Genomic DNA, 26,341 nt, shown 5'->3' on the forward strand with positions numbered 1-26,341 from the left:
GGGGTAAATATCCTGTCCACACTTTCCACACTGTTGAATCTGCTCTCGCCTGCAGAGTGCTCCGCTCACTTAGCTCCGCGCTAATTGGTCCCGTCTCCAGATGTGCAGCGCTTTAAAGTGAAGAAGAGACTCGAGACTCCAAGACTCCAAAGAGGAAACGTAACGAGCCATTCGACTTCAATGGACTTGGAGAAGAGAAAGTATGATCATCTCCAGTATGTAACGCTCATTAGGCTTTGTCGCACTTAGACATACAGTTGAATTTAAAGCGGGACTGAACACAGAAACTCCCCGCACAGACACAGAACGAGCGGTTTGAACTGGGCAGTGCCTGAGGGGCTGAAGGGGGAGTGATGGTCAGGTTTGGACCCACAAGGAACAGCACGACTTGAACCTCAAACTGATTACAAATGACAAGGAACAATCTTTTTCCGGTGTAATCGAAAAACACAAATGCTTAAATTTGGTTTTGAATGATTTTGCCCCTTGAAATATCACATGAGATGAGGGCTGAGAATCACAGGGTCCGATACGCGGCTCACGATACGATGATATCATGATTTTGCGATACATGCGATAATTGATGTATTGCTCATGATGATGATAGATCACCATTTTTTAAAGAATCCAATACATTTTAACCATTTTTTTTCTTTGTTAAACCTGCACGAGCTGCACAAACTCAAAATGAAATACACCCATTTTAACCATCAAAACAGTCAAAATGTCATATTGTTTGCGCTGACAGTAACAAAATCGTAGTGCGGTCACAAAACAATACAGGAAATTACACCAAAAATGACTTGTGGCGATATATCGATACAGCAGCTCACAATATCGATACTGTATCACCAAATGTAGTATATCTTGATATTTTGGCACACCCCTACATGCAACTGAAAAACATTTCTGCAGAATCAAAGAGCGAAAGGACAAAACGCAGTGAATCTGAGGTGACAGAAGGTTGATTTTCTTATTATAAATGACCAATAACCGTCTGTTTCCCCGTGTGTTGCTGATATAAAACAAACCTGACTTAGTTTGGCCTGAGACGCAGCGACGGAGTTAAAAGATGACTCATGAAAGTTAATGAGGCTCTTCTTCCTCTGTAGGTTAACTTGTCGTCACGGCGCGTAAAATAAATAATTCATGAGATTCCAATGTTTTCATAAATTGAACAGCCCTGCTAAAAGTGTCATTTGAGCGTTCAGTTAATAAGAAGTGTGACTCACCAGCCCCTCCTGTCCGCCCCCGGCTCGCTCCACACTCAGGTGTTCATCCGAGCCCTTCAGTTTCCTCACCTAACGCACGGAGAGAAGGAGAACGCACATAAAACACTGGGAAATATCATATTCACAGACACGCAGGGCACTTTTATCAATTGTTTAAAGCGTATGTATTTGTACAAAGGAAGCAGAGTGATGTAGAGTCTATGGTGCTGTTTATTTCTATGCACTTAGTCAACAAGTCATTCAACAAATACATATTATACAGTGTTGATATGTGCTAGTCTAAAAGGAAGAGGATATATAATTTGTTCTGATTGCTCACTAAAAACATTCGTGATGACCAGAGTGGATTGCAAGTTTGATGAGTAACCGTACATATATTAATGTCACTGCAATAACTGTTCCCAGTGCCAAAACGATCAAATTAAAATCAGAAATTCAATGTTTAAATGTGTATGTGACATTTAAAAAAAGGGCAGAAAGTTCAATCCTGTTCTGTCTGCACGTGAACGACATATTTGTTTCGTCATAAAGTTCAGCATGTGTTGTTCAGATGTTTTGCCCCATTATATTTAGCACCAAAACCGGATAATGATCTCATTTCTGCATCTTTAACATAATTCAAACGACATGCGAACCACAAAATCTGATCTGAACAGATGTTTTTACTGATTAGATGACATTTTGATCATCTTATAATGCCATTTATTTGTATTATTTGGTTTTGAGTGCACAATAAGAGTCAATAAGAGTTTATAATGGTTTCAAACATTGTAATTAAGTAGGAAATTATCTACATAACATTAACATCAGCCATGATAAAGCCTGTTTCAGTTATGACATCATCCAATTCAAGAAAGTGAACCCAACCTATTCAAAAAAAAAAACGTGTCAACAACAACGTTACTAAAATAACCCGATTCTTATGCGTGCTGTGCCTCCTGAGTCATAAACATCTTCGGCACTGTCGGGGGGCTTAAGTTTGCTGTATAACTTTGCCTGATTATTCCTCTGGTTCCCCGCTGCAGCTTCACAGTCACGACCCCAGAAGAGCTCCACGACGCGCCTGGAAAACCAGCCTCTGTCAGAGCGGGACGAGCCCACAACATCCCACAGAGAGACCCACGGCACATGTGTAAAAAGCTAATCCCCCGTGCACAAAATCCCAGCTATGAATCCGGTCAGAATATGGGCCGTTACTATGACGGCTGCAGCACCAGGCGAGATTTGAAAGCTATTTTGGTGCTGGGAGGAAGGCAGAAACACATATATTTTGAGTTTTTATATCATGCTGAGTTCTTTGTCATTGGCAGCGATGTATAATGTACCGAGGAAACGTGTCATTTCATGGATGAATGGTTTAAAATGTACCGTTTGTTGCCATAAAAATCAACATTTGGATGAGAATGGACTGGAGTCTGATGCTGATAATGAAACCGTGCAACATTCTCTTCTACGAGCTTTTAACCATGCAATAGTTGAGTTAATTTGCAAAAACAGGTGCCATTTGTCCAGCAGTGTTGTCAAAAGCTGAATATATTTGAGTGCAAACATGATTCCGTCCCCTTCTTGAGCAAACCCTCTAAATTTAGAAATATCCGTCTTTGCAAATGAACAATTGTTGTTGTTTTTTCCCATTTACTCACTCGACGTTGCATTTTGAGAGATTCATGCACATTCGAGTTGTATTTATTCTCAATCAAGACGCCGATGCTGCTCCAAATAATCTGAAACGACCAGAAAACCACCTTTGTGTGCTTCTACAATTCTAGCCACAACGGTATTTTTGTCATCTAAAACGCCTGAGTGTTTTACTTTGCTTCCCTGTACACAATATATTAAAACGCGTCGCTCGTATTGTCCCAAAATGGCGGTGCCTAATTTAGTTGACGTTTACACATGACTCGTATCATTTTAATTGGCTTCTCTGTGATTAAACTTGGTGTTAATTGTTGTCAGAGGAGATGAGGGGATTTGTTCTTGTGTGTTCAGTGCGAGAGAATGAGGAGGTGAAGTAGAATTGTAGGAAAAACTCTGATTAAAACATAAAAGTTTGTTTGCGCACGTGAGGAAACAGTGAGACGTTACTTTTTATTCGAAACGCGGTTGAATTACACCTCGCGTGAAGTGGACGTTCCAAAAAGTGGCTCTAGAATGACGGCAAAAGTGTTAAATTGCCCAAATCGGATCGCACAATGTATTCATTAAACATGATCTCGTCTTGTCTCGTTTTATTGTGTCTCGTCCCACTCGTTGTGCCTGATATAAACTGTATCATAATCTGTGGTTCTCTTTCTGACGCAGACGCAGAGAGTCACAAAAGTGAAAAGTTTCAAATGACTCGTCAGGAGGCACATGTCACCGACGCGTCCCTCAGTCTAATAACTTATAATAGCGTGCTTTGCTGTTGCCAAAACCCATATTTAATTTATTCATGTAATCTGCATCGTTTCCCGTCGCGCAGCTGAACTTCTCACCGAGGCCAATTTAATCACGGCCGCATCATTTTACTTTAATCCTTCTTGATACTTCACCCGGCGCTCTTTTCCAGTATTAGTCCAAGCAAATCTCATCAGAAGCAGGTCGATGACGCATTGAGGGGGGAAAAGGACACATAAAAATGTAAGCGTGACCTTTAGAACTACATGAACTCAAGGTGTTACCGCAGAGCTGAGCTGTCACTTCTCGATGGAGAGGGACAGTTTTAAGGCTATACCGTTTAATATTTCTGTGTCGGGCTGAGTTTTAAGAGGTACAAAAACATCACGGTTCGCCAACATCCGTTGGAGCTCAACCTTCAAATCCACATCCTCTTCACTCTTTTAAGACGTTTCCTGGCGAATTATGTGCGTTTTAAGCTCAACGAATTCAAGTCGAGTCACAGTTGAGAGTCTTATTGGAGGTTCGTACAATGGAGTTCCCTCAGAAAAGTTAAAATGCAGCAGGCGGTGCTAGCTTTGCGATAGCATTATTTAGCCCGCAGCTACCGTTAGCATTCTTCGATATTCATCCAATTTGAGCTTTCGGACCACTTCATTCTTCTCCATGTTTGTGTCAGTATTTGGCACAATAAAACTCATAACGTCTGTGTTTGAACAGTGGGTGTTTGAGCAGCTTTTCTACATTATAATGAATGGATTGCTTCCCTCGAACGGCGACCGCATCTACTGTGATACTTTTTTGGTTTTCCTTCGATGAGCTTTGCTTTTATCTTTGACTTGGCAGATGTCTTCCTGCTCCAATATGTACTCGTTTATCTTTGCACATCCATTAACATTTCTTGGTGGCAGGACGGTCGGGGGTGTTACCTTGGCACTGCCGTCCGAGTGGCGTCTGGCGCAGGCCTGGAGCTGACTGATCCAAAACTGCTGCTCTTTGGCGTCAGCGGCTGCAGACAGAAGCAGAGCAGAGATAATGAGGTTAGACCGAGCTGCACACGGACCAAAAACAAACACGGGAAAGTTCAGCGCGAGGCCAAAGCGCTGCAGTAATAACGCCCGAGACGGTTCTATGTGTAAGTCATCATCAAAAAGAGCAGCAGAGAAGCCGGCGCGTCGTGTTGCACGGATACGATGGCATTACGGGAAAGTTTAAAGGAACGGGAGCGATAGTCTGCGCAATTCAAGTAAGCGATAAGGAAATTAAAGGCTATTTTTGTAACGATAGTCAGACGATATTGTGTCAATCCATCAGAAATGTGTTAAAACGAGTGTCTAAACGAATGTGAAATATGTGCAGGAGAGCATGAATATCACCTTTTTTTGGAGCAGCTATAGCGCTTCTTTTTTATAATAAACAACATACTTGATATTCAAATTTTGGGTCTTTTCAAAACAACAGTCACAATATACTGCCCACTTCTAAATTAAAATATATCTGATTTATGCGACGTTACTGTAATGGACAAAATGAAGTTTACTGTTGTATTAAACTCACAAAAATATGCAAGGTTACTTCCACTACTGTAAATATGAATATTATTTACATAACATATTCACCCACAGTGACGATGTGGACATGAGGAGAATACTATTAAAAGAAATCGCACTTTGTCACAGGAAGAATGCCAAACTGGTCTTTCTGGCACTCACATGTTCTTCTTTTTTACTTCCATCTATTTTTCTTATGCCATTTTACAGTAGCAAACTTTGTAGAGTAAGAAGGTTTTTTACAAGAGGCAGGAAACACTTAATACCATTTATAACCAGTGGTAGAAAGTAAAGTATCAAATTAAAAGTACTGTATTTAAGGACCATTATAATGCATTATTTGGATTATCAGCCTTTAAACATGCTTTCTGCTCCACTACATTTTGGAACCAGTAAAAGTGAACCATTTTGTCTTATGGTTTAAAACTGATGAAATTAAACAATTAAACGCATTTTTTTCTTCAGAGCAATTCTTAAGATTAAAATTTGACTCTTTTAAAACAGTTCAACACATAATCTGCGTGAATTACTTACTTTTGATTCTTTCAATACATTTTATTAAAAGTGTAGTACGTTTAATTAAGTATACCATCATTTAAATGTAATACTATATCACTATACTATATATATACACTATATTTTTTTCTCCTGTATCTGTACTTTTGCCGAAGTACTTCTTCCACCACTACATCTTATAATAATCATCATTTATTGTTGACCCCAGGAAGAATAGTTACTGCTGCGGTAATAACTAAGAGCTCCAGAATAAAAGAACAAAGTAATAATTGTGTTGATGTGAAACAAAGACTGCCGCTTGATTTGAACTGATTAAGTCCTTTTGTTGTACTAATGATAATTGCTTGTGTTTGATGTCAGCACCGTCCTCCCTGTGAACTCTCCATCTACTGCTCCGAGCCCAACGCAGTATTAGTATTCCAAAAAAGCCCTGTGCGACCTCAGAGCCGACACATTTTCAAACTGCGTCTGTGAATCGGGCGCGAGCGGTCGAGTGCTGAGTTTGCGGCTTCGCGTTCAGCTCGAGAACGAACACGATCGCGTTTCAACCGACCTCTGCTCCATCTCGCTGACCCGGACTGCACGGATCAAGGCAAAGACAAGCAGTACAACACTATAAAAGCAAATGACTGTGATTATTTATGTATTTATGTCATACTAGGATCAACTACAAGCTCATTTGGCTACTGCTTTCCTTTTTTCGGCCCATTTTATCATGTACATCGTCTCATTTATGGAAATAATTTGCAATATTTGAAGAAAACAGTCCTGATGTTTTACTTTGACATCTACTCACGGTTTAAAATTTAGTCTAAGGTTGTAAGAGTCATTATGTAAATTGTGTTTAAAACCTACTGAGCCAAAAACTTGGTGAAATGCATGATTCTAGGATTATATATATTGTTATATATATTTCTCTCAGATATTACAGTAAATAACGGAGTATAAGTCGCACAAGCCAAAAAATGCATAATAGAGAAGAAAAAGAGCAAAGATATATAAGTCGCACTGGAGTATGAAATGCGGTTGCAAGTGTGAAAATAACAAATCATATCACATATAAGTCACTCCGAAGTATAAGTATATGAGTATAAATATAAGTATAAGTCACACCACGGCCAAAACTATGAAAAAACGTGCCACTTATGGACCGGAAAATACGGTACGGTAATTTGCACAATGTATTTAAACAGGACTGACTTTATCAATTTGACTGAAGAAAAAAAAAAAAAAAAAAAAACTCCAGTTAGATATTTACTGTATAGAAAAGTGGATTGTTGATCGTTTTTAGCTTCCACAACAATTCACATGAAAATACATGGCAAGTACAGTGGACCTATTTGTAGCTCGACTAAAAATGGACTATACAAAGTGTGAACAGTCCCAATCGCCCGTGTACGCTGTAACAAAAACTGTCTTTAAATGCTTTAGACAGTCGAAATTGCGCTCTCCCTGTGAACCCGACCCGACATCCTCCGAGAGCCGTGTTTTAGCACATGCTGATGGGTTCTTAAGAGTATGTAGGCTTCAATTTGCACCCGTCAATCTCACTCCATCCGCTCCGGGAAGTAAAACTGCGGCTTTTAAAAGTGAAGTGTTGCCTCCAAAAAGCGAGACGCATTTCACCAACGAAACACTCGTCCCGTGAACGGGCTCGACGGCGTCATACACGTTCAACCATTAGATAACCGCCGAGCTGGACGCGGCCCACTTATGAGAAACGGCGCACGCTTAATCAGATATATTCTCCGCGATAAACCAGGCTGTGATTGGATATAATTAGTAGTTGGAAGCGGCGACGGGCGATGCTAATGTGCACCTGGTCGAGCGGTGACGCAAGCAAGTCCTCCTGACACTAAAGGAGAGGTGCAGTATGTGGAAATGTGCTTAGATTTAGAGCTACTGCAGGTCTTATAAAGTCACTAAAAGTAGATTTACATGTAGGTGTATCATTCATTCACTCCTCATCTGAATCTATGTTAAGGTTTCAATGCAAGAATCAAGAATAGAGTCTGAAACGATTGGTCAAAGGGCTAAAGTCCCAACTGAACTACTACCAGTGGAGAAAAGAGTACTGCAAATGTGTAAAAGTACAGTTACAGGGCCAAAAATGGAGTCAATTATAAGTACAAGTACAAGTATAGCTGCCAAAATTGTACTTTTAGTTCCTCTGACAGGTTGGACCACGTATTGAACTAAAATGCAGTTAAGATAAATATTTTTAGAATTTTGCTAAAAAAAATTACAAAAATCTTATCACAGAATAGCCCATGTTTTGAGTTCATAATTTAACTTCCTGTTTGTAATTGATGACATGGCACTATGAAATTACCCAGCAAACACAGGGCAAAAACGAATCTAATGTCACATGTTTTTATTTGACGAATACAAATATTATATAGCACCTTTGTTATTGAATTTATGTTCAGAGAGTCAAAAAATGTGTTCCTTTGTGTAAATGATGCAAAAACTTTGACTGGAGAGAGTTTCACACAAAAAAATGGTTCACTATTGATTAATAACTGAATTTAATAATACAAATAAGAAAACTTATACTTTCAACCCAAAACAGTCACTTTTCGTTCCCCAAAGTCTGAAAATAACATGCTTTTACCTGCAGAGGATTAACTGTGGACCTCTCACTCAAAAAGACCCACAAGAGACATAATTTTAATAAATGTCACAGTTGGCTTGAGGTGGTCTTTACTTTTAGTGTTGCTTCATTCTGAGGAAATACAATGCCATCATGGAATATAATGGAATATAATGGAACGTAATGGAATATAATACAATATAATGGAATATAATGGTAGGTTTTATGTAACTAATACACAAGAGTTTTAAGATCCAGCTTGGTCTAAATGCCATGACAGAACACAGTGTCCAGGAGAGAGCTAATTACACTCCGGTCTTAATTACCGGCCGTATTAGTGATGATAATGCTGTGTATATTAATGTCACACTCAACAGTTAAATGTGATTAAAGAGCTGGAGCAGGAAATTGTGACTGACAGTTTGTAAATGCTATAGACAGGAGACGGGAGGCATGAAGGGCAAAAGAGCAGACAGTAGCATAAGAAATCTCATCTAAATGACACAAAGCAGAATCATTAGTGGAGATACTGGTGATAATATGTTACTATAGGTTATTCGATTATTGTTAGAAGAACCATGACGATTAAATGATTAGGCAACATTAATGCGCCGTGACCAAACAACAGTGACATCCTTAATTCACTTACATCCTCCACGTGTGACCAGCTTTATAAAATCTACGTTTTAGAATGATAAAGTAGGTTTAATTAGTTAATATTACATAAATAGCCGAATTAAAAGGTCATTTAGATTTACAGCTTGAAGTCTTGATTTGAAATGATTTATTGTTGCTAAAATTGTCACAAAAAAAGCCTTGTGTTGATGAATACAGTTTTAATTTATTTTTGTATATAGAATATTAGTCCTTGGTTTTGTTTTCTTATGATTTTACTGTGACAATGTGATGAGAAGTATAGGCAATATATGTAAATATCTCAATTTAAATATTGTGAATGTCGTTCTTGAAAATATTAAAAATTTGAATATCAAGGTCATCGTTTAGTAGAAAAAAGTTGATTGAAAATTTAAATAAAAAAATTATGTTAAGAACTTTCAAATAACGGTATAAAGTAATATTTCTGCACTTGTGTGATTCATTTTACAGACATTTCACATTTGTCTGATGATTAAACCTCAGCGAATACTTTAAAAGACATATTCAGACACATTTCTGTTGGATTGACACAATATTGTCTGAATATTGCGTCATGAATCATGATTATTAAAACAAAAAACATCCAGAAACCCATAATTGACTGGATTCAGCCTCATTTCATCATTTTAATAAACATTTCTTTTGGCTTTTCCCTGTCAAACTGCACTTACATATTGATTTAGCATTTCATAAACATTTCTTCATTCATCTCTGCTTTTGAGCCTTGAGTAAATAATATATTCAGTTTTGCAGTTTCATTATATTGTATGACTCCTGAAGATAATCACAGATACAATTACCGGTGTTTCCGCCTTATAGGTCTTGAAAATGTATGTGTTCCATGTGCTAATTCCTTAATGCGCATTGATTCTGACTGTAATCACAGGTTTACGACACAGGAGTGGTGCACGTCGAAAGAGGCAGCTACATTGACATTTAGACACAAATCCTACATGAAGAATATAATCATTTCTGTAGTTCAACATCTCTCGGGGGCTTTACGTGTGGGAGGTTCAGCAATCTTGTCGTCACACAAAGATGACAAGTGAATATTAGAGCGACAACAAATCCTGAGTAAGAAAATGTTATATTTGTGGGAGAAATATCCTTTTTGGTACAAATTCAGCTCACGGTGGCATCTTTAAAAGGATATTGCATAAAGTCTGGGGTCGGAGTGAACCGTCTTGCCCAAGGACACAACAGCAACACGCACAGGTCTAAATTCATTATTCAGGTCACAGACAGTATGATCGTAAGAAATAAATCATGAATAAATAACGGAGCATCATAGGCCGCAATAATGACTAATATCTGTTAAATATACTCTACGTGTAAAGGCCTTTTTTATCAGGCTGTTTCTGTGACAATATACATACTTTTTCATTTAAAAAGTGTGATTTCTTGTGAAAGAAAGCAAATTAAGTATTTCAATGTTGTTTGGTCATCGTGCATAATATTAGTAACACTAAAATGTGATATTGTGGCATCTTTAGCTGGAATAGAACCGCCAGCCTTCCAATAATAGGGCAAATAATCTTCCAATATCCCACAAATCACTAAATATACTTGAATATGAGAGAATAAGACGGTTTAAGTGCTGTTTAACTGCAGGTAATAGACAGGATGACGCTTCACACATCACGTGGGATATGAACAGTCAATCTATAATAATAACAACCAAAGCTTTTATCAGCCCAGTTTAGATTTGCCGAACTTGCCACAAATAAACAACAGTTTTTTGTTTTTTTCAGTGAACAGTCCATATATTTGATTAAAAATATTTATCTTGTCTTCTTTAGCAAAATAGTTACATTTAGGCGTGAACGGCCGTCATGGGACACTTCTGACAAAGACCGGAAGTTACAATCAAAACATCAAGGTAATTACAACATCTCTTACCAATTTATTATCTGATAGAGATGAAACAACAAAACTATGGGGCTCATATTTATTTAAAATGTTATCCGTTTTAATATGAAGGGATTCTTTTCCATTTTATGCAGTTAGCACACGCAGCTAAGGCACAAGCGCTGCACGGTTCCAAAACAACAAAAATCACAAACAAATCCCCTCAAACACAAAGGAATCTAACGTATCATTCTAATTTACATTATTCACAACACAAAAGACAGTTCTCAAACTATATCCAGTTTTAGAGCCATTGTAACATATATGAGCCTGAGAATAAAGGTGGTATTGAGGTGTTTTGGAGCAGCTCAGTGAACCAAATCCCACCAAAACGACTCTTGCCCTTTAAACTTTCTGCTCCAGCTCTGGTTCGGATTATATAGTGTTCCCATGGAAACCCAGATCTGCGCTAATCTCAAACACTTGAACACAAGGGCCTCTTTGTTACCCACTGTTCGGGAAAATTAACTTTTTTACTATAAATGTTTCTCCTTTATCGTTTGATGACAAAAAGTAATTGCCAAGCTTCATATGGAGGTTAAGTGGTCCTTGTAAACGCTGAGAGAGGAAGCACAAACGTGAAGGCAGATCTTAATCTATAATGGCATGTGGCGAAAACTATTACATGGAATAATTGTCGTTAAATGACTGATTTCATTTTGTGGTTTTAACACCAGCTTTAATGGGACTTTTGACCTTGGTGGCAGTGGAAGCAGCAAAACAGTGAAGAATGAGTTAATAGGGCTGGAACTAAAGATCATTTTACCAAGCGATTAATCTAGTGACTATTCTTTAGTCGTTTAGATGGTGAAAGGCCTCACAAAAAACACAAAAAACAAACAAAAACAGTCCACAAAATGTCCTTGAGCTGAAGCTAAACAGATGATACTTAAGTCTATCCTTGAGGAGTCCATTTACGAACAAACAAAAGTGAAACGTGCCTTTTACATGTTGTAATTCTTGCTCAGTCTGAGTCATAAAACTTTGCAGTCTCAGTCAATCGATTAACTTGTTTCAGTAATAGCTTTGTTTGCTGACCACATCTACATTTTACACTTATACTTAAACGTTGTCCTGTAAAAACATACTGGAGGTTATTTTATGAAACCTAAGAAGATGCAATAACAGAAATATTCCATAGAACATAAAATGAATGGAAGCTACTGCGCGATCGTGTGCTAAAAATAGTTTGTGCAGCCTCAAAAAGTGCTCTGAATGGCTCGTATAACCTCAGGACACATTACATTACATCTGCATCAATGGCACTTTCTCATCTGTGAATCTTGAATTTCAATCCGGCCAAACCTCCCAGTGGATCCATTGTTTCCTGTTTGGTGGATACGCACAGATCAGCGAGTTATTCAGGGAAAATAGGCCATGTTCTTGCGATATCCGTCCCCCCCGACAGTGTTGGAGCTACAGTACGTAAGCGAGGAGCTGAATGAGGCAGGTCAGTGAAGAGGAATGACCCAATGGGACAGAGAGACTGATCTATATATATCTGTAGCTGTATGTCAGAGGATCTTAAAGAAGTATTTAGAGGTATTAACACTCAATTTTAACATTCTATTCAATGTAAACATGGCTTAGTAATTTAATGAGTCTTCCATTGACTTCTTGATTGGCGTCACCTCTTCAAGCAGCGTCTTTTTGTTGGCTACGAACGAATTTAACTAAATCAGCCGGACTTTAACAGTTACCACGTTCAAACAATCTACCTGCAATACCAAAGCAAAGATGTAAAATATACCTTTATTTGTTTAGGTTTTCAGTTAGATTTCAGATCAGTCACAGCGTTGGGGGTCCTGACAGAAAAGGCCCTGTTCCCCTCCGAGTCGGGAGGGAGGCCCGGAGGAGCACAAGGAACGACCGTGAACATATGGCGACAGTAATTCACAGATGAATGTAGGAGCAAGGCCGTGGATGGCTTTGAAAGGGATCAACTGTATTTTAGAGTCACATCAGTAGTTGACTGGTTGTCAGTGTGAGGCGGCGAGTGCAGGGGTCATGTGGTCATGCAAGTACAGGTCAGGAGCACCAGCTGGAGGCGCCCGCTGGATTTCTGATTGAATTACAGGGCTTTCCAGACGATAGCTTTATCAATGTGAATGACTTTTAGTGCTAGTGGCTAGCACTCTCGCCTCACACAAGAAGGTTGCAGGTTCTGTGCAGTTTGCATGTTTCTCCTCGTGTCTAGGTGGGTTTCCTCCGGGCTCCGGTTTCCCCCATCAACTCAAAACATAGATTTTGGGTAAAAATCCTCCAGCTACAGTAATCCTGATCGCGCCAAGCTCCAGATCTGGAGATGGGTCCCCAGGTGCTGCTCACTGGTTGCCCCAGTAGCATTGAAGCATGGGTCAAATGCATAGGACACATTTCAGGGACAAAAAAGGCTAATCTAATCAGTCTTGGAGAACTGAGCGTCAAGAATCAAAATAAGAATAATCCCTGGTTTTGTCCAGACATCGCTGCCTTATCTCGAGAGCGTGACAAAGCCTGGGCAGAAGCCAAGGCAACCAAATCAGCAGCAGATTTGTCATAAGCACAATAAACATGTTTCTGCTGTCTGTAAAGCCAAAGCATCTTGCTACGTCAATATTTTCACTAAGTCACACTGCAAATCTGCAAAAAAATGGCAAACAGCTGTACATGAGAATAGGGCTGATAATCAAGTATTTGCATTTCTCTTTACACAGTATGAAGTATTAAATATGTTGCTCTCTTTAGATCCAAAAAAGTCCACCGGAGCCGACACCCTTGAATCTAGGTTGCTATTGTTATCAACTCCACAAATAGTAAATTGTTTAACTCATGTTTTTAATTTCACAGTTTAAACTGAAAGTATCCCATTACTATGGAAACTGCTTTTGTCCGCTCTTTGCATAAAGGAGGCTTTAAACCAGGGCATTGTACTATCACAGCTGCTGCAAAGTTATAAATGATATTGCTATTGCACTGGACAATCATGAAGAATGTGCTGCTGTTTTTGTTGATTTGTCAAATGCCTTTGATTCAGTGGATCACTGTTTTCTCTTCGATCATCTGGATGCTTTTGGGTTGAATAAAAATTCTAAAAATGGTTTGCAGATTACTTCACAAATAGAGCTGAAGTGGTTTCTGCTGAATCTGAATTCTCTTATCTTAACAAAGGTGTTCCCCAAGGTTCTGTTTTTGGACCACTACCATTTACATTTTATATAAACTCAAATGGAAATAATCTAAAACATAGTAGCATCCACTTGTATACGGATACAATTCTATGATTCAGCATATCCAAGTGGATTTTCACTTCATCCAACAAAACTGTCAATTTAAAACTGTTAATGAAAAAACAAAATGTATGTTGTTCTCCAAAAGGCACTCTAGAGACACAAAACATGTATTCTCCTGCTCGATGGTAATATAATTGAACAAGTACCCCATTACAAATACTTGGGAATCTGGATTGACTATAATCTCTCTTTAAACAAACACGTAAAAGATCATTGTGTCATTCTTCGTTAGGAATAAAAAGTGTAGAACAGTTAAACCAGGCTACATTTCATTACGTGCTGGATTATGTTACATTCTATGCCAACAGTCTTAAAACCTCTGAACTCAGTTTATCACTCAGCATTAAGGTTCATTACAGGAGAAGGAGACAGAACTCACCACTGTGAATTATAGAGAATTTCCTTTTCTTTTTTTATAAAGCTCTCATTGGGATTTTGCCTGATTATTTAACCGTTTACTGAACATCAGATATTATCTGACTAAGATCTCAGGACATTCTTATTTTTGCAAACTTTGCCCCTGGTTTATGAAACAGAGCGCAAATACTTTTTGAATTAAATTATTGTCTTTTTATGAATTTAAAGCACTTTATCCTCTATGCCAATGCTCTCGTTTTAAATTATTTAATTCCATATTGTGTGTTGTTATATATTTGTTTTATTTAATTTATTATTGTATTGATTGTTTTATCATTATATTCTGTGTTTGTTTAATTTGTAAATGTGTAATTGTGTACATGTTTTTATGTGCTAACAGGAGCTCTTGTAAATGAGAACTTACTCATAACCTTAAATTAAACCAAATCATAATCTTCTAGCAAACCAGGACTAAACAAGAGAAAAAAGAAAAAATCCAATCTAAAATGATATAAACCAGGCTTTAACAAGCACGAACGATAATTGTAATTACAATTTTCCGGTCAGCAATATTTGTCTGAAAACTTTTCTCAAATGTTAGCATGATCCTTGACTGGCAGCTGTATTTGACCCCGATGACACAGGAAACACCGGGGAAAGTGTTTCATTACAACTGAAGGATGACTCAGCCGGATTTACTGTATTCCCTTCTGTGTCAGGACCAAGTTTAGACCGAGAGAGCCAAATGACTCACCACATAAAGCTCAGAGCATTTTCAACAAATCTGGCAGCAATTCAAGGAGGTAAAACATCATTAGGAGCATTTTGGACAAGGCTCCCTCAGAACTCCAACAACCCAGAATATTTTACAGTAATGATGCATCTCTAACAACTTAATCTGTTCTGTAAAGTGTTCCTAAGGATGACAAAAACATAAACATACTGCACATCGCTATTAATGTTTTGATTGATTAAATCTTGCACTTTGCAGAACAAGCAGAACCCTTCATTCATAAATTGTCAACCGAACTTGAGCGTTATTAGCAGCGTGTCGGTTTGTGAGTCTCACCTCTAAGTTTGTACAGCTCTCCATTCACAGAGTTCACTATAAACATGTGCGGGGCCTCGTCGCTCGGGGTTACGGAAGCACCAATCAGGGGCAACGATCCGCGAGGCTTCTGGCTCCTTCCTTGCTCGTTCACAAAATACAACAGCTGCCCCAGATCCGGGTCCACAACGAAGTACCTGCAACAGAGGAGGGAGAGTTAGGAGTGAGGAGTGAGGAGTGAGGAGTGAGGAGTGAGGAGTGAGGAGAGAGGAGAGAGGAGTTAGGAGAGAGGAGAGAGGATAGGAGTGAGAAGAGAGGATAGAGGAATGGAGTGAGGAGAGAGGAGAAGAGAGGACAGAGGAGAGAGGAGAGAGGAGAGGAGAGGAGAGAAGAGAAGAGAGGAGAGAGGAGAGGAGTGAGGAGAGAGGAGTTAGGAGAGAGGAGTTAGGAGAGAGGATAGAGGAGAGAGGACAGAGGAGAGATGGAGAGGAGGAGAGGTGGAGAGGAGGAGAGGAGGAGAGGAGGAGGAGAGAAGAGAAGAGAGGACAGAGGAAAGAGGAGAGGTGGAGAGGTGGAGAGGAGGAGAGGAGGAGAGAAGAGGAGGAGAGGAGAAGAGGAGAGAGGACTGAGGGGAGATATTACACTGGTAAAATAGTGATTGACATATTATATCGCAATATTGATCCAAAACAAGAATGGCGCTTCACAGTACGTCACTTAAACATCGTCTCAATAAAGTACTGCCCTGTCAGATCATGCTGACGGCGTCTCTATGGAGAGATCAGTTTTATCATGTGACATATGAGGGAGGCGTAAACTGGGAGTACTGCAATAAATATGTAATAGATGTAAAAAGGATATATTGTTATAGCTGAGAGACCGTGCAAGTCAAACTTATCAAATCCAGGTCTAAACCAAATCTGTTGAAAGAGATAACCATGTCTTTCAGACCATCAAGGTCCAATCAAGGTCCAAAGAGTCGAGTGATCTCATTGGGCAGTTGTTCCAAACAACACATAATTTGTCACATCTTAGTGACAAATTATTCATGTTATTATAGTGACACAAATGAGGTCATAGTGTTTGTGTTCAGTCACATTAGTGACACATATATATAAGTCATGTTCAGACTTTGTTACACTCTGACCTGTGTTTTTACCTGCGGCTCCTGATCTGTCCAGGTTTGTAGAGGAGGTTTCCTCTCAGAGCATCATCACAGAAGTTAGTTTTCTTGTTGTTAGCTCCACATTAGCTCCACTTTTAGCACAACTCTAACATCCACAAAACCGTCTTCTATCTTTCTTCCATGTGTTTCCTAAAGCCACACGTCTCTTTTCCTTGCTCAGACTTCTGCTCAAAAGTGTGTAAAGTGCACAAAGCGCGTCGTTACTCCTCAGCACTTCTCCCTCGGCAGCACACACTGCAGTACAGCAGAGCCGCGTGGGGGAGGGGCGGCCACCGGCGGCATTTTGGGACATGTAGTTTTAGCGATAAAAACGGTCACGGATGTAACTACGGTTCTATGAATCCTTTTTTTAAATTTGTATTGTTTTAATTTAAATTTTTCTTCTTAAATATAAATTCAAAATGTTTGGCGGGCCGGATTAAAACGTCTTGCGGGCCGGATGTGGCCCGCGGGCCTTGTATTTGACACATGTGATCTATAGTGAAATAATGTACTAACGAGAGCATCACAGCTGTAATTTTCAGCCCTGTCGACAGAAGCAGAGAAAACTAAGGCAGAAGACGACAGGAGGAGAGAAAACTAAGGCATAAGACGACAGGAGGAGTCACCGGGAGGAGAGAAAACTAAGGCATAAGATGACAGGAGGAGAGAAAACTAAGGCATAAGACGACAGGAGGAGTCAGAGGGGAGAAGAGTTCGGGAGGTAACGCTCCAGTGTTTTTAATGTGACTGGGGAAGTAAAAGCGCCTTTATGATTATTCTTACCGACTCAAAAGCGCAAAGATAATGGTCATTGCAACAAGCTCTGTCACCTTGACTACCATAAAGGTCATTGGACATAAAAATAGTCCAAGCATCAGGAACCAGTTTGAATAGAAGACGCTGTTTGAAAGAGGTGGTGTACGCCTGGCCAAACAAGACCACACTTTTTAGTGTCTAGTGACAGTTTTGGGCATAACTGACATTAACCAATCAGAGACACGCATGGCCTGTTCCTGTGACACAAACATGGCAGCGTATGGGTAAAAAAGACAGAAACAAAAAAAAATAACAAAGGATTTAAATGTATTCTGGAGAATAAAAGAGCAAAGCAATAAACTATATGAATCTGAGGTGCAGCAAGTTACACATTTAGTTCCAAGTGACACAAGATTATTCAAGAGGCGCTGCCTTCAGCCTTTCAGACACATGCTCAAATAAGCTGTTATTTGACGGGCGTGAATAAGTGCTGCCCGATGGTGGAGTGGTTAAGGCGGCAGCACACATGCCAGCCTCCACATGCAGCCGGCCGCAGTGTTGTGAGCTCGAGTCCTGGCTCAGACAGTTTACTGAATGTCCTCCCTTCTCTCTCATCCCCATTTCACTGTGAGCTGTCCTGTCTGATAAAGCCTACGGCCAAACATTTTTAAAAGAAAAAAAGAAAGAAAGACAGAAAAATGTGATTAAACATGAGTAAAAATGCAAGAATTAGCCAGACCTGAATCTGTAAAATAAGTTCAAAGGATAAAATAGACAGAGCATGTTTATACATTCCGGTATATTTATAATAGATAGGAAAATATTTAAAATACAATTATCTATGTAAAATTAACAAACAAAAATAGAAAAAAAAATTTATGTTTAATAGTAATTATGGTTAAGAGATGTGTTATTGTGTAACAATAACTTGAAAGTTTGCAATCAACTCCACCTCACCATCACGTTTCCTCACCAAGTTTCATTGCCACAGAAAACTCCCAGAAGCTCTTGTGAACATTAAAAATCCACCTCAGTTTACACATGAACTCCTCTGAGCCGCTCACTGCTAAACGACTTTGCAATCAGGGCGGCCATCTTGAGCAGAAGCTGCAGCTCGAGGCGTGAAAATTAAACCCGCCATATTTCCCTTCCCTTTTTGTCGTTTTTAATGACGGCAGGAAGCCAACTGAAAAGGTGCTTTTACCGCCACCTACTGTATTTGTACTTCTTCACCGTAATAGGACATTTTAAAGTGAGAGAGAAAGAGCTGCTGCTGCTAATGCTGCTGCTAATACAAAGGCTGCTAATGCTGCTGCTGCTGCTGCTAATGTTGCTAATACAAATGCTGCTAATGCTGCTGCTGCTGCTAATGTTGCTAATACAAATGCTGCTAATGCTGCTGCTGCTGCTAATGTTGCTAATACAAATGCTGGCAAGGCAAGGCAAGTTTATTTGTAGAGCACATTTCATACACAAGGCAATTCAAAGTGCTTCACACAGCAGGAAAAATGCATTTAAATCACAAAGAAATTACAGAAATACAATAAAAATTATCAATCCAACTGATTTTCTAAACTAATAAAATCACAAACAAAAGAGAAGAGTGCAAAAAAAAAAAAAATCCCTTCAGTCATATGCGCAGCTAAACAAAACTGTTTTTAGCTTAGATTTGAACATTGTCAGAGTAGAAGCCTGTCTCACATCTTCAGGAAGACTGTTCCAGATTTTAGCTGCATAAAACTGAAACGCAGATTCCCCATGTTTAGTCCTGACTCTGGGCACCAGCAGGAGGCCGGTCCATGTTTAGTCCTGACTCTGGGCACCAGCAGGAGGCCGGTCCCTGAGGTCCTCAGAGTCCGAGATGGTTCATATGGCACTAACATATCCAAGATGTACTTTGGTGCTAGGCCATGGAGAGACTTGTACACAAGCAGAGCTGCTTTAAAGTCTATTCTCTGAGCCACAGGGGGCAGTGCAGAGACCTGAGAACAGGACTAATGTGATCATACTTCCTGGTTCTGGTAAGGACCCGAGCAGCAGCGTTCTGGATGTACTGCAGCTGTTTTACAACTCGTTTGGAGAGGCCAGTGAGCAGGCCGTTACAGTAGTCTAATCTACTGGAGACAAACGCGTGGATAAGTCTCTCTAAATCTGGTTTTGACACTATATTTTTGATTTTGGCAATGTTTTTTAGATGGTAAAAAGCTGCTGATGTTATTGATTTGACGTGGCTATTAAAGTTCAAGTCTGAGTCCATTATTACCCCCAGATTTCTAACTTGGTTTGTAGGTTTTAGAGCGAGACTCTGGAGGTGACCGCTAACACTTTCTCTTTGTTTCTGTGGGCCAAAAACGATTATTTCAGTCTTGTCTGAGTTCAGCTGGAGAAAGTTGTTTTGCATCCACAAACTGATCTGTTGGATGCAGTGACAGAGTGAATCTACTGGTCCATAGTCACCTGCCAATAGTGAAACATAGATCTGAGTGTCATCTGCATAATTGTGATAGGACACATTTTCACTGCGTATCAACTGACCCAACGGCAGCATGTAGAGGTTGAACAGAAGGGGACCCAGGACTGACCCTTGGGGCACTCAACAGGTCAGGGTCATGTGGTCTGAGACACAGCTACCAATTTCAACAAAGTACTTCCTGTCTTCCAGATAGGACCTTAACCAGTTTAGGGCAGTGCCAGTGATGCCCACCCAGTCCTCTAGTCTCTGTAAGAGGATCCCATGATCGACAGTGTCAAAAGCAGCACTCAGATCTAACAGAATTAAGACTGAGGCTTTGCCCGTGTCAGTGTTCAGGCGGATGTCATTTGTCACCTTGACAAGAGCAGTCTCAGTGCTGTGATGAGGTCTAAAACCTGACTGAAAAACATCAAATGAGTTGTTTATTAAGAGGAAATCTGTGAGCTGTTGGTAAACAACCTTTTCAAGGACTTTGCCCCAAAATGGCAGATTAGAGATGGGCCGGTAATGACTCAGTACTGCGGCATCAGTACTGCTCTTCTTTAGGAGAGGCTTTATGACCGCAGTTTTCAAAGACATTGGGAATGTTCCAGATTGAAGCGACATGTTAACTATGTGAGTGAGTGGTGCTAACAAACTGTTCAGCACAGACTTTAGAAATTTGGTGGGTAACACATCAAGGCAGCATGTAGATGAACTCAGACTGGTGATGATCTCATGGACAGTTTTGTCAGTTACTGGTGCAAAGTGAGTTAGCTCTAAGTGTCTTGGTGGTTTTAGGGTAATTTTTTGCATTGTGGGATTTATAGCATTTTTAATGCCCTGAACTTTGTCATTAAAGAATAATGCAAACTCATTACACTTGGATGTGGAAATGAGTTCTAACGGCAGCTGAGCTGGAGGGTTTGTTAATCTGTTTACTGTGTGCTGCTAATGCTGCTGCTAATGTTGCTAATACAAATGCTGCTAATGCTGCTGCTAATGCTGCTAATGCTGCTAATACAAATGCTGCTAATGCTGCTAATACAAATGCTGCTAATGCTGCTAATGGAAATGCTGCTAATGCTACTGCTAATGCTGCCAATACAAATGCTGCTAATACAAATGCCGCTAATGCTGCTGCTTCAAATGCTAATGATGCAGCTAATGTCAATGTTAATGCTAATGCTGCTGCTAATGCTGCAGCTAATGCTAATATTTATTTACCTGAGCCGTGTTTGAAATATTGAAAAGCCATTATAAAAATATTGACAAAACAAGTGACCATTCTCTAATGACATTTTTGAATTAGTTTCAGCATAAGTCACTGCTTGAATATCATTCTATTTACTGCAGTCTGATGCGTCTTTATCAACCAGTTCTCAATTGTTCTCCACGGCGACATGAAACCTTGTGACACTTTGACTTGGCGAGATGTTGAGCAGGAGATCTTGTCCGGTCCACACAGCCTGACATTCAGACCAGAACTGTCTGCTCCACTTAACAATGACTTCAGAGCAGCTTCAGGCCAACGCACGACCTTTCTTTGTTTGAGAAGCTCCGGGCTCCTTTTCCGTCAGCTCCCTCAACTATCAATCCTTCCTTTTGTACTCCTGATCCTTATCAACTCCACTCTAAACCTCGAGCAGTGTCACATAGAAAGAATCTCCTCTGTCTGTGTCTGAGTGACAGACGAGAGACAGAGACGGTGTCGGATCAGAACAATACAGGTCCATCCATGTAGCAAACGCAATCAAATTATACTCCGCTCTAAATGAGAAGTTCAAAAGGCTCATTTAGCCATCTGCGCCGTTCCTTAATTAAAAAAAAAAAGTTGTTTTTAAACCGGCGTTTGCTTTATTTTGGTGATTGCACAAACTTGAAGGATTCCAGTCGGTTCTGTAAATCCTTGGAACCATTTTATAACAGCTGCATCTTACTATCTGCCTCAATAAAGCATGAGCAAAGGCTTCGGGTATTAAATAAGCAGGTACTAAGCCTGAATCATTCTTAATAAACTATTTGTTCAAAAATAATTAAGGTTTTGTTCATGCTTTATTAAGGCTCTATAAAAGTGATGTTATTATAAGTACATTTCAAGCAGATTCAATTCAGTTCAATACAAATAAAGCATAGTTTCTGCTGCTGTCTTATAAGGGTTTTGAAAATTCTTCTTACTTACATTTTCTGATATAATTTACTAGCTTAATGTCATAAAGTCTAAATCTAGCGATGCATACAGACTGTGTTTGTATCAACATAGCCGTAAATAGTCTTTTGTTTTGTTTTTTTCCTGTTTCTTTACTGTCAAACCTTAACAAACTCAACTTACAGTGTGCATCGTTTGAACTGTTGTTGCTGCAAAGCCCTTTATCTTTGTTTTAGACACGATACGGGAACATGGCGTACACATAAAGCTGTGGCCCTTTACCTCCGAGTAAAACACAGACACGCGCTATAAGACACAGAGTCCCAAAAGCACCAGGCGACGCGGCGACATATTGTTTCGGGCTCTGGTGATTCCCACGGTAACACGGCATTATGATGTAACGCGTCAAGACGGCAACAGCTATTCTTCTGGGGCTTTGACTTTTATGTTTAAGATAATAAAAACAATGCACATCGGCCCCTACACAAAACTACTGGGGGGACGTTGTGCATGAATATGAGTGTAGCTTTGCATAATAGTGAGACTTTTGCATATCTATGACATATTGTACACACTTTAATTGTCTATTACTGATATGCAAATGCTTTTTTCTGTCTAATGTTGCGACTACGAGGGAATTTTCCCATGAATCCCAGGAGAGGAGGCAGAATGTCCCTCATGTGGAGCGGGAACAGGATCACAATCTCTCTTTTTCCTCCCTCACTCTCATCTTCTCTTGCTCTCTCCTCCTTACATCTCCTTCTCTTTTCTCTCACTCTCTCCTTCTTCTCTCTCACCTCTTATCTCTTCTCCTCCATCACTCTTCTTACCGTTCCATCCCTCGCATTCTCCATCTCTCTCATCCTCACTCACATGTCTCTTGTCGTCTTTCACTCTTTCTCTCCATTCCTCGATGCCCCTTTTCATTCGCCACTTACTCTCATCCTGCATGTTCGCTCGCACCCTTTTACTTCATCTACTCCACTATTTGTCGCCTTTCTGGTCTCTCTCTTTCCTTTTCTCTCATCTTTTCTTCATTCTCATTTTCTCTTGCGTCTCTCTCGCCTTTCCCCTAATTTCATTTCCTATATCTCCCTCCGCTCCTTCCCTCTCCTCTCGTTCATTCTCTTCTATTCTCTCCACCCTCTTCTCTTCTCCCTCACCTCTCTCACTCTCTCCCACCTCTCATTCTGCTCTCTCCATCTCTTCTCCATTACTCTCCTTACTGTTCTATCTCTCCCTCTATTTCCCTCATCCTCACTCACATGTCTCTTGCCCTCTTTCCCTCATTTTCTCTCCATTGCTTCATGTTCATTTTTAATCGCCACTTTCTCTCGTCTTTCATGTTTGCTCGCATCTTTTACTCCTTCTAGTGCCTCTCTTTTGCCTCTATTTGTCGCTTTTCTTGCCTCTCCCTTTATCGTTCTCTCATCCTCGTTTTCTCTTGCTTCTTTCTCTTCTCTTTATATCCTTTTTCTCCCCTCCTTCTCTCACCTCTTGTTCATCCTCTTCTATCGTCTCCACACACTCTCTTCTTCCTCTCACTTTCTTACACGTGTCCCTTTTCTCTCCCTCACCTTTCACTCTCTCCCACCTCTCATTCTGCTCTCTCTATCTCTTCTCCATTACTCTCCTTACTGCTCTTTCTCTCCCTCACTCTCTATTTCCCCTCATCCTCACTCCATATCTCTTCCTTCTCCACTTTTTCTCTCACCACTTTCTCTCATTCTCTGTTCGCTCGCACCCTTTTCTCTCTCCCTCTCCTACCTTCTCTATTTGTTGCCTTTCTGGTCTCTCTCTTTGCCTTTCTCTAATGCTTTTTCACCCTCTCTTCTCTCTTCGCTCTCTCATACACTCCTCTACTCTCTCCACCCTCTCCTCCTCCCTCTCTCTCTCTCTCTCTCTCTCTCTCGTGGGTCGGTCAGCAGAGTAGAGTTGCTGACCCTGAGGCAGAGCAGAAGCTAAACTACAGCACAGGCCTTTTATCGTGATGGATTGAGCCTCGTAATAACCACAGTCTCATATTCAGCCTTTCAGGTCCTGGCAGCTCAGTTAATGGACAAATGTGTGGAGCAGAATGTTACCGACTCCACCAAACGAGAATTAACACGCTCATATTTCATAACTAAAACAGGGAATGGACTGACTAAAACATTATAGTCAGTGTTATGGAATAAATTATATGAAAGCTGGGCCGAGGCGTCCAGCGCACATGCGCAGTGGAGGAGTAGTGGTGTTTCCGGTGTGGCTGGTCTTTTGGTCCAATGGCAGAACAGGTGGAGAAGTGGCTTTAGTGCATTTACTTTACAAAGTCCAAAAACTGAGGTGATCGGCTCAGGGGCCTGTCTGGGGCCTGCAGATACCTCAAAAGTGATCAAGAGTTTAGTGAATATCATCTTATATCAGAGCCTGGAGTATTTTTTTAATTGGTCCAGGGTTTGTTTTGGTCCTTCTTCAGGAGAGTGAATACTGACTTATGCAATACTGACTTAACCATGTGCAATACTGTCATATTCATGTGCAATTACTGTCGTACTCACATGCAATAGTGTCACATTCATGCATATAACTGATGTGTTTATTTTACCATTATTATTAGTATTATCTTATCTGTCTTACGCTAGATGTTTTTTTATTTTATTTATCTTTCCCCCCATTCCTTATTAGGAAATGAGAGGTTTTGTCTATAGGAGTTTTTGTTTATAAGAGTTCTTCAATTAAGAGTGTTCTTTAAACTTCCTATAAGTTACCTGTCCTTTTCCTCTGTATCTACTGCGTTGCAACAATGAAATTTCCTCATGTGTGGACAATAAAGGATTATCTCATCTCATCTTATCTTATCTTAAATGCGTAGCTACGTCACTGGAGGGTAAAGCTCTGATTGGTTGCTGCGCCGCGTCGGCTGCTCCAGGCGCTTTGGTCCGACGCTCGAACACATTTCTTTTATCTTATCTTTGTAAATGTTGTTTATTCAGGAGCGCTGTATAGCCCGAAGTGTACAGCCAATCGTAACATTCAGCAAAATGTTTTAATTTCTTAGCAGTTTATAGAGTTCCAGAGATAGTTTTCAAATGTAATTATAGAACTTTTGGACATGAATTAGTCAGATCCAGATCGCCGACTAGCCTAGAGCAAGCGTTCAAACGTTTAGTATTTCTTTTTTCAGAAAATCTAAAGGGAAAAAATGTATTACTTCTTAAACCAAGTGGAGCTCCTGTAACTGAACAAATACAAGAGAAATAAAGACTAAGTACAAAATAAACAACGTCTTAACAAGTGATTACAATCGATTTCTGTGTTGTGATGCTTTCAACACAAACGTTCAGTAACAATCAGCTCCAGCTCAAAATAAAGCACTGAAGAGTAGTACGATAATGTCAAACCTGCTGACATCACTCAGACACGTCGCAGCAGCAGAGGAGGAAAACGACATTAGCACTGACGCCAGGAAACGGGCCGTCAGCACTTCTCTGTTCTGCACTTTTAGCTCTTAATTCAAACAAATGCCCGAAGAAACTTGTGGGAAATGTAGTGAATGTCGGCTTTGACAGGAAACATGAACGGTCCCTGTTCACGTCAGCGTTTAGTTAAGTACATACTTAATTCATCCATTTTAGCCAGATTATGTTGATTAACTTTATTTAACTATAAGCTTTGGACTGAACATCATACAAAAATCTGAATGAGTTGATTAAATAGTCCACGCTTTGGTTTAATCTTCTGGAATCACAGCAGACGAAGGGATTCAGGAAAACATGTGTAGAAGAGAACCTTGTCAAACCTTTGCCCCCCATCGTCTAATAACTAATTATACTTATAATTAGTAATACAAATGATACTTTGTGGTTGTGGCATTTCCATAAAAATATAGAATTAACTATATTTATTCTGTAATCGCTGCTTTTTTGATCAGGAGCGGCAATAAATGAGCGAATATTCCACAAATTGTATTGAATAAAAAGGTTTGAACATATCCTGTGGGAAGCACTGAAGTGGCACACGTGAGACGCACAAACCTTGACATTGATTTTAACCAGTTTAAAGAGATCTAAAGAACAAACATTTAAGGAAAGGCTTAAACACGACAAAATGATATATGCTTTGTTTCAACGCACGATCAAATGTCTGTAATTCCTCAGTTGTCCATAGCAAAAGAAGGCTACGTTTGACTTTTCTATCAAAATCAAACGTCTTCTACTTCCCTGTATACAAAGGCTACAACATACACCACAATCGAATCGCACAAAACTCGTGACATCATCGACTGATTGAACATTTGAACAAACAGCCCACATGCTGAACGACCG

General features: G+C 39.9%; 1 protein-coding gene across 2 annotated transcripts in view; it reads right to left on the bottom strand.

Annotated features, from left to right (window-relative positions):
- The window catches only part of LOC140362047 (oxysterol-binding protein-related protein 10-like), a 104,709-nt gene that overhangs the window by 65,484 nt on the left and 12,884 nt on the right, over positions 1-26,341 (bottom strand). For both annotated transcript variants that reach the window (XM_072448068.1, XM_072448067.1), the window contains exons 2-4: positions 15,531-15,706; positions 4,538-4,617; positions 1,233-1,301 (exon numbers count right to left, since the gene is read on the bottom strand). In XM_072448068.1, coding sequence (XP_072304169.1) covers positions 1,233-1,301; positions 4,538-4,617; positions 15,531-15,706 — 325 coding nt within the window. The remainder of the gene's footprint in view (positions 1-1,232; positions 1,302-4,537; positions 4,618-15,530; positions 15,707-26,341) is intronic.

The sequence above is a fragment of the Eucyclogobius newberryi genome, unplaced genomic scaffold, assembly GCF_026437365.1.
Source record: "Eucyclogobius newberryi isolate DKJ021-1_F unplaced genomic scaffold, fEucNew1.0.hap1 SCAF_16, whole genome shotgun sequence".
NCBI lineage: Eukaryota > Metazoa > Chordata > Actinopteri > Gobiiformes > Gobiidae > Eucyclogobius > Eucyclogobius newberryi.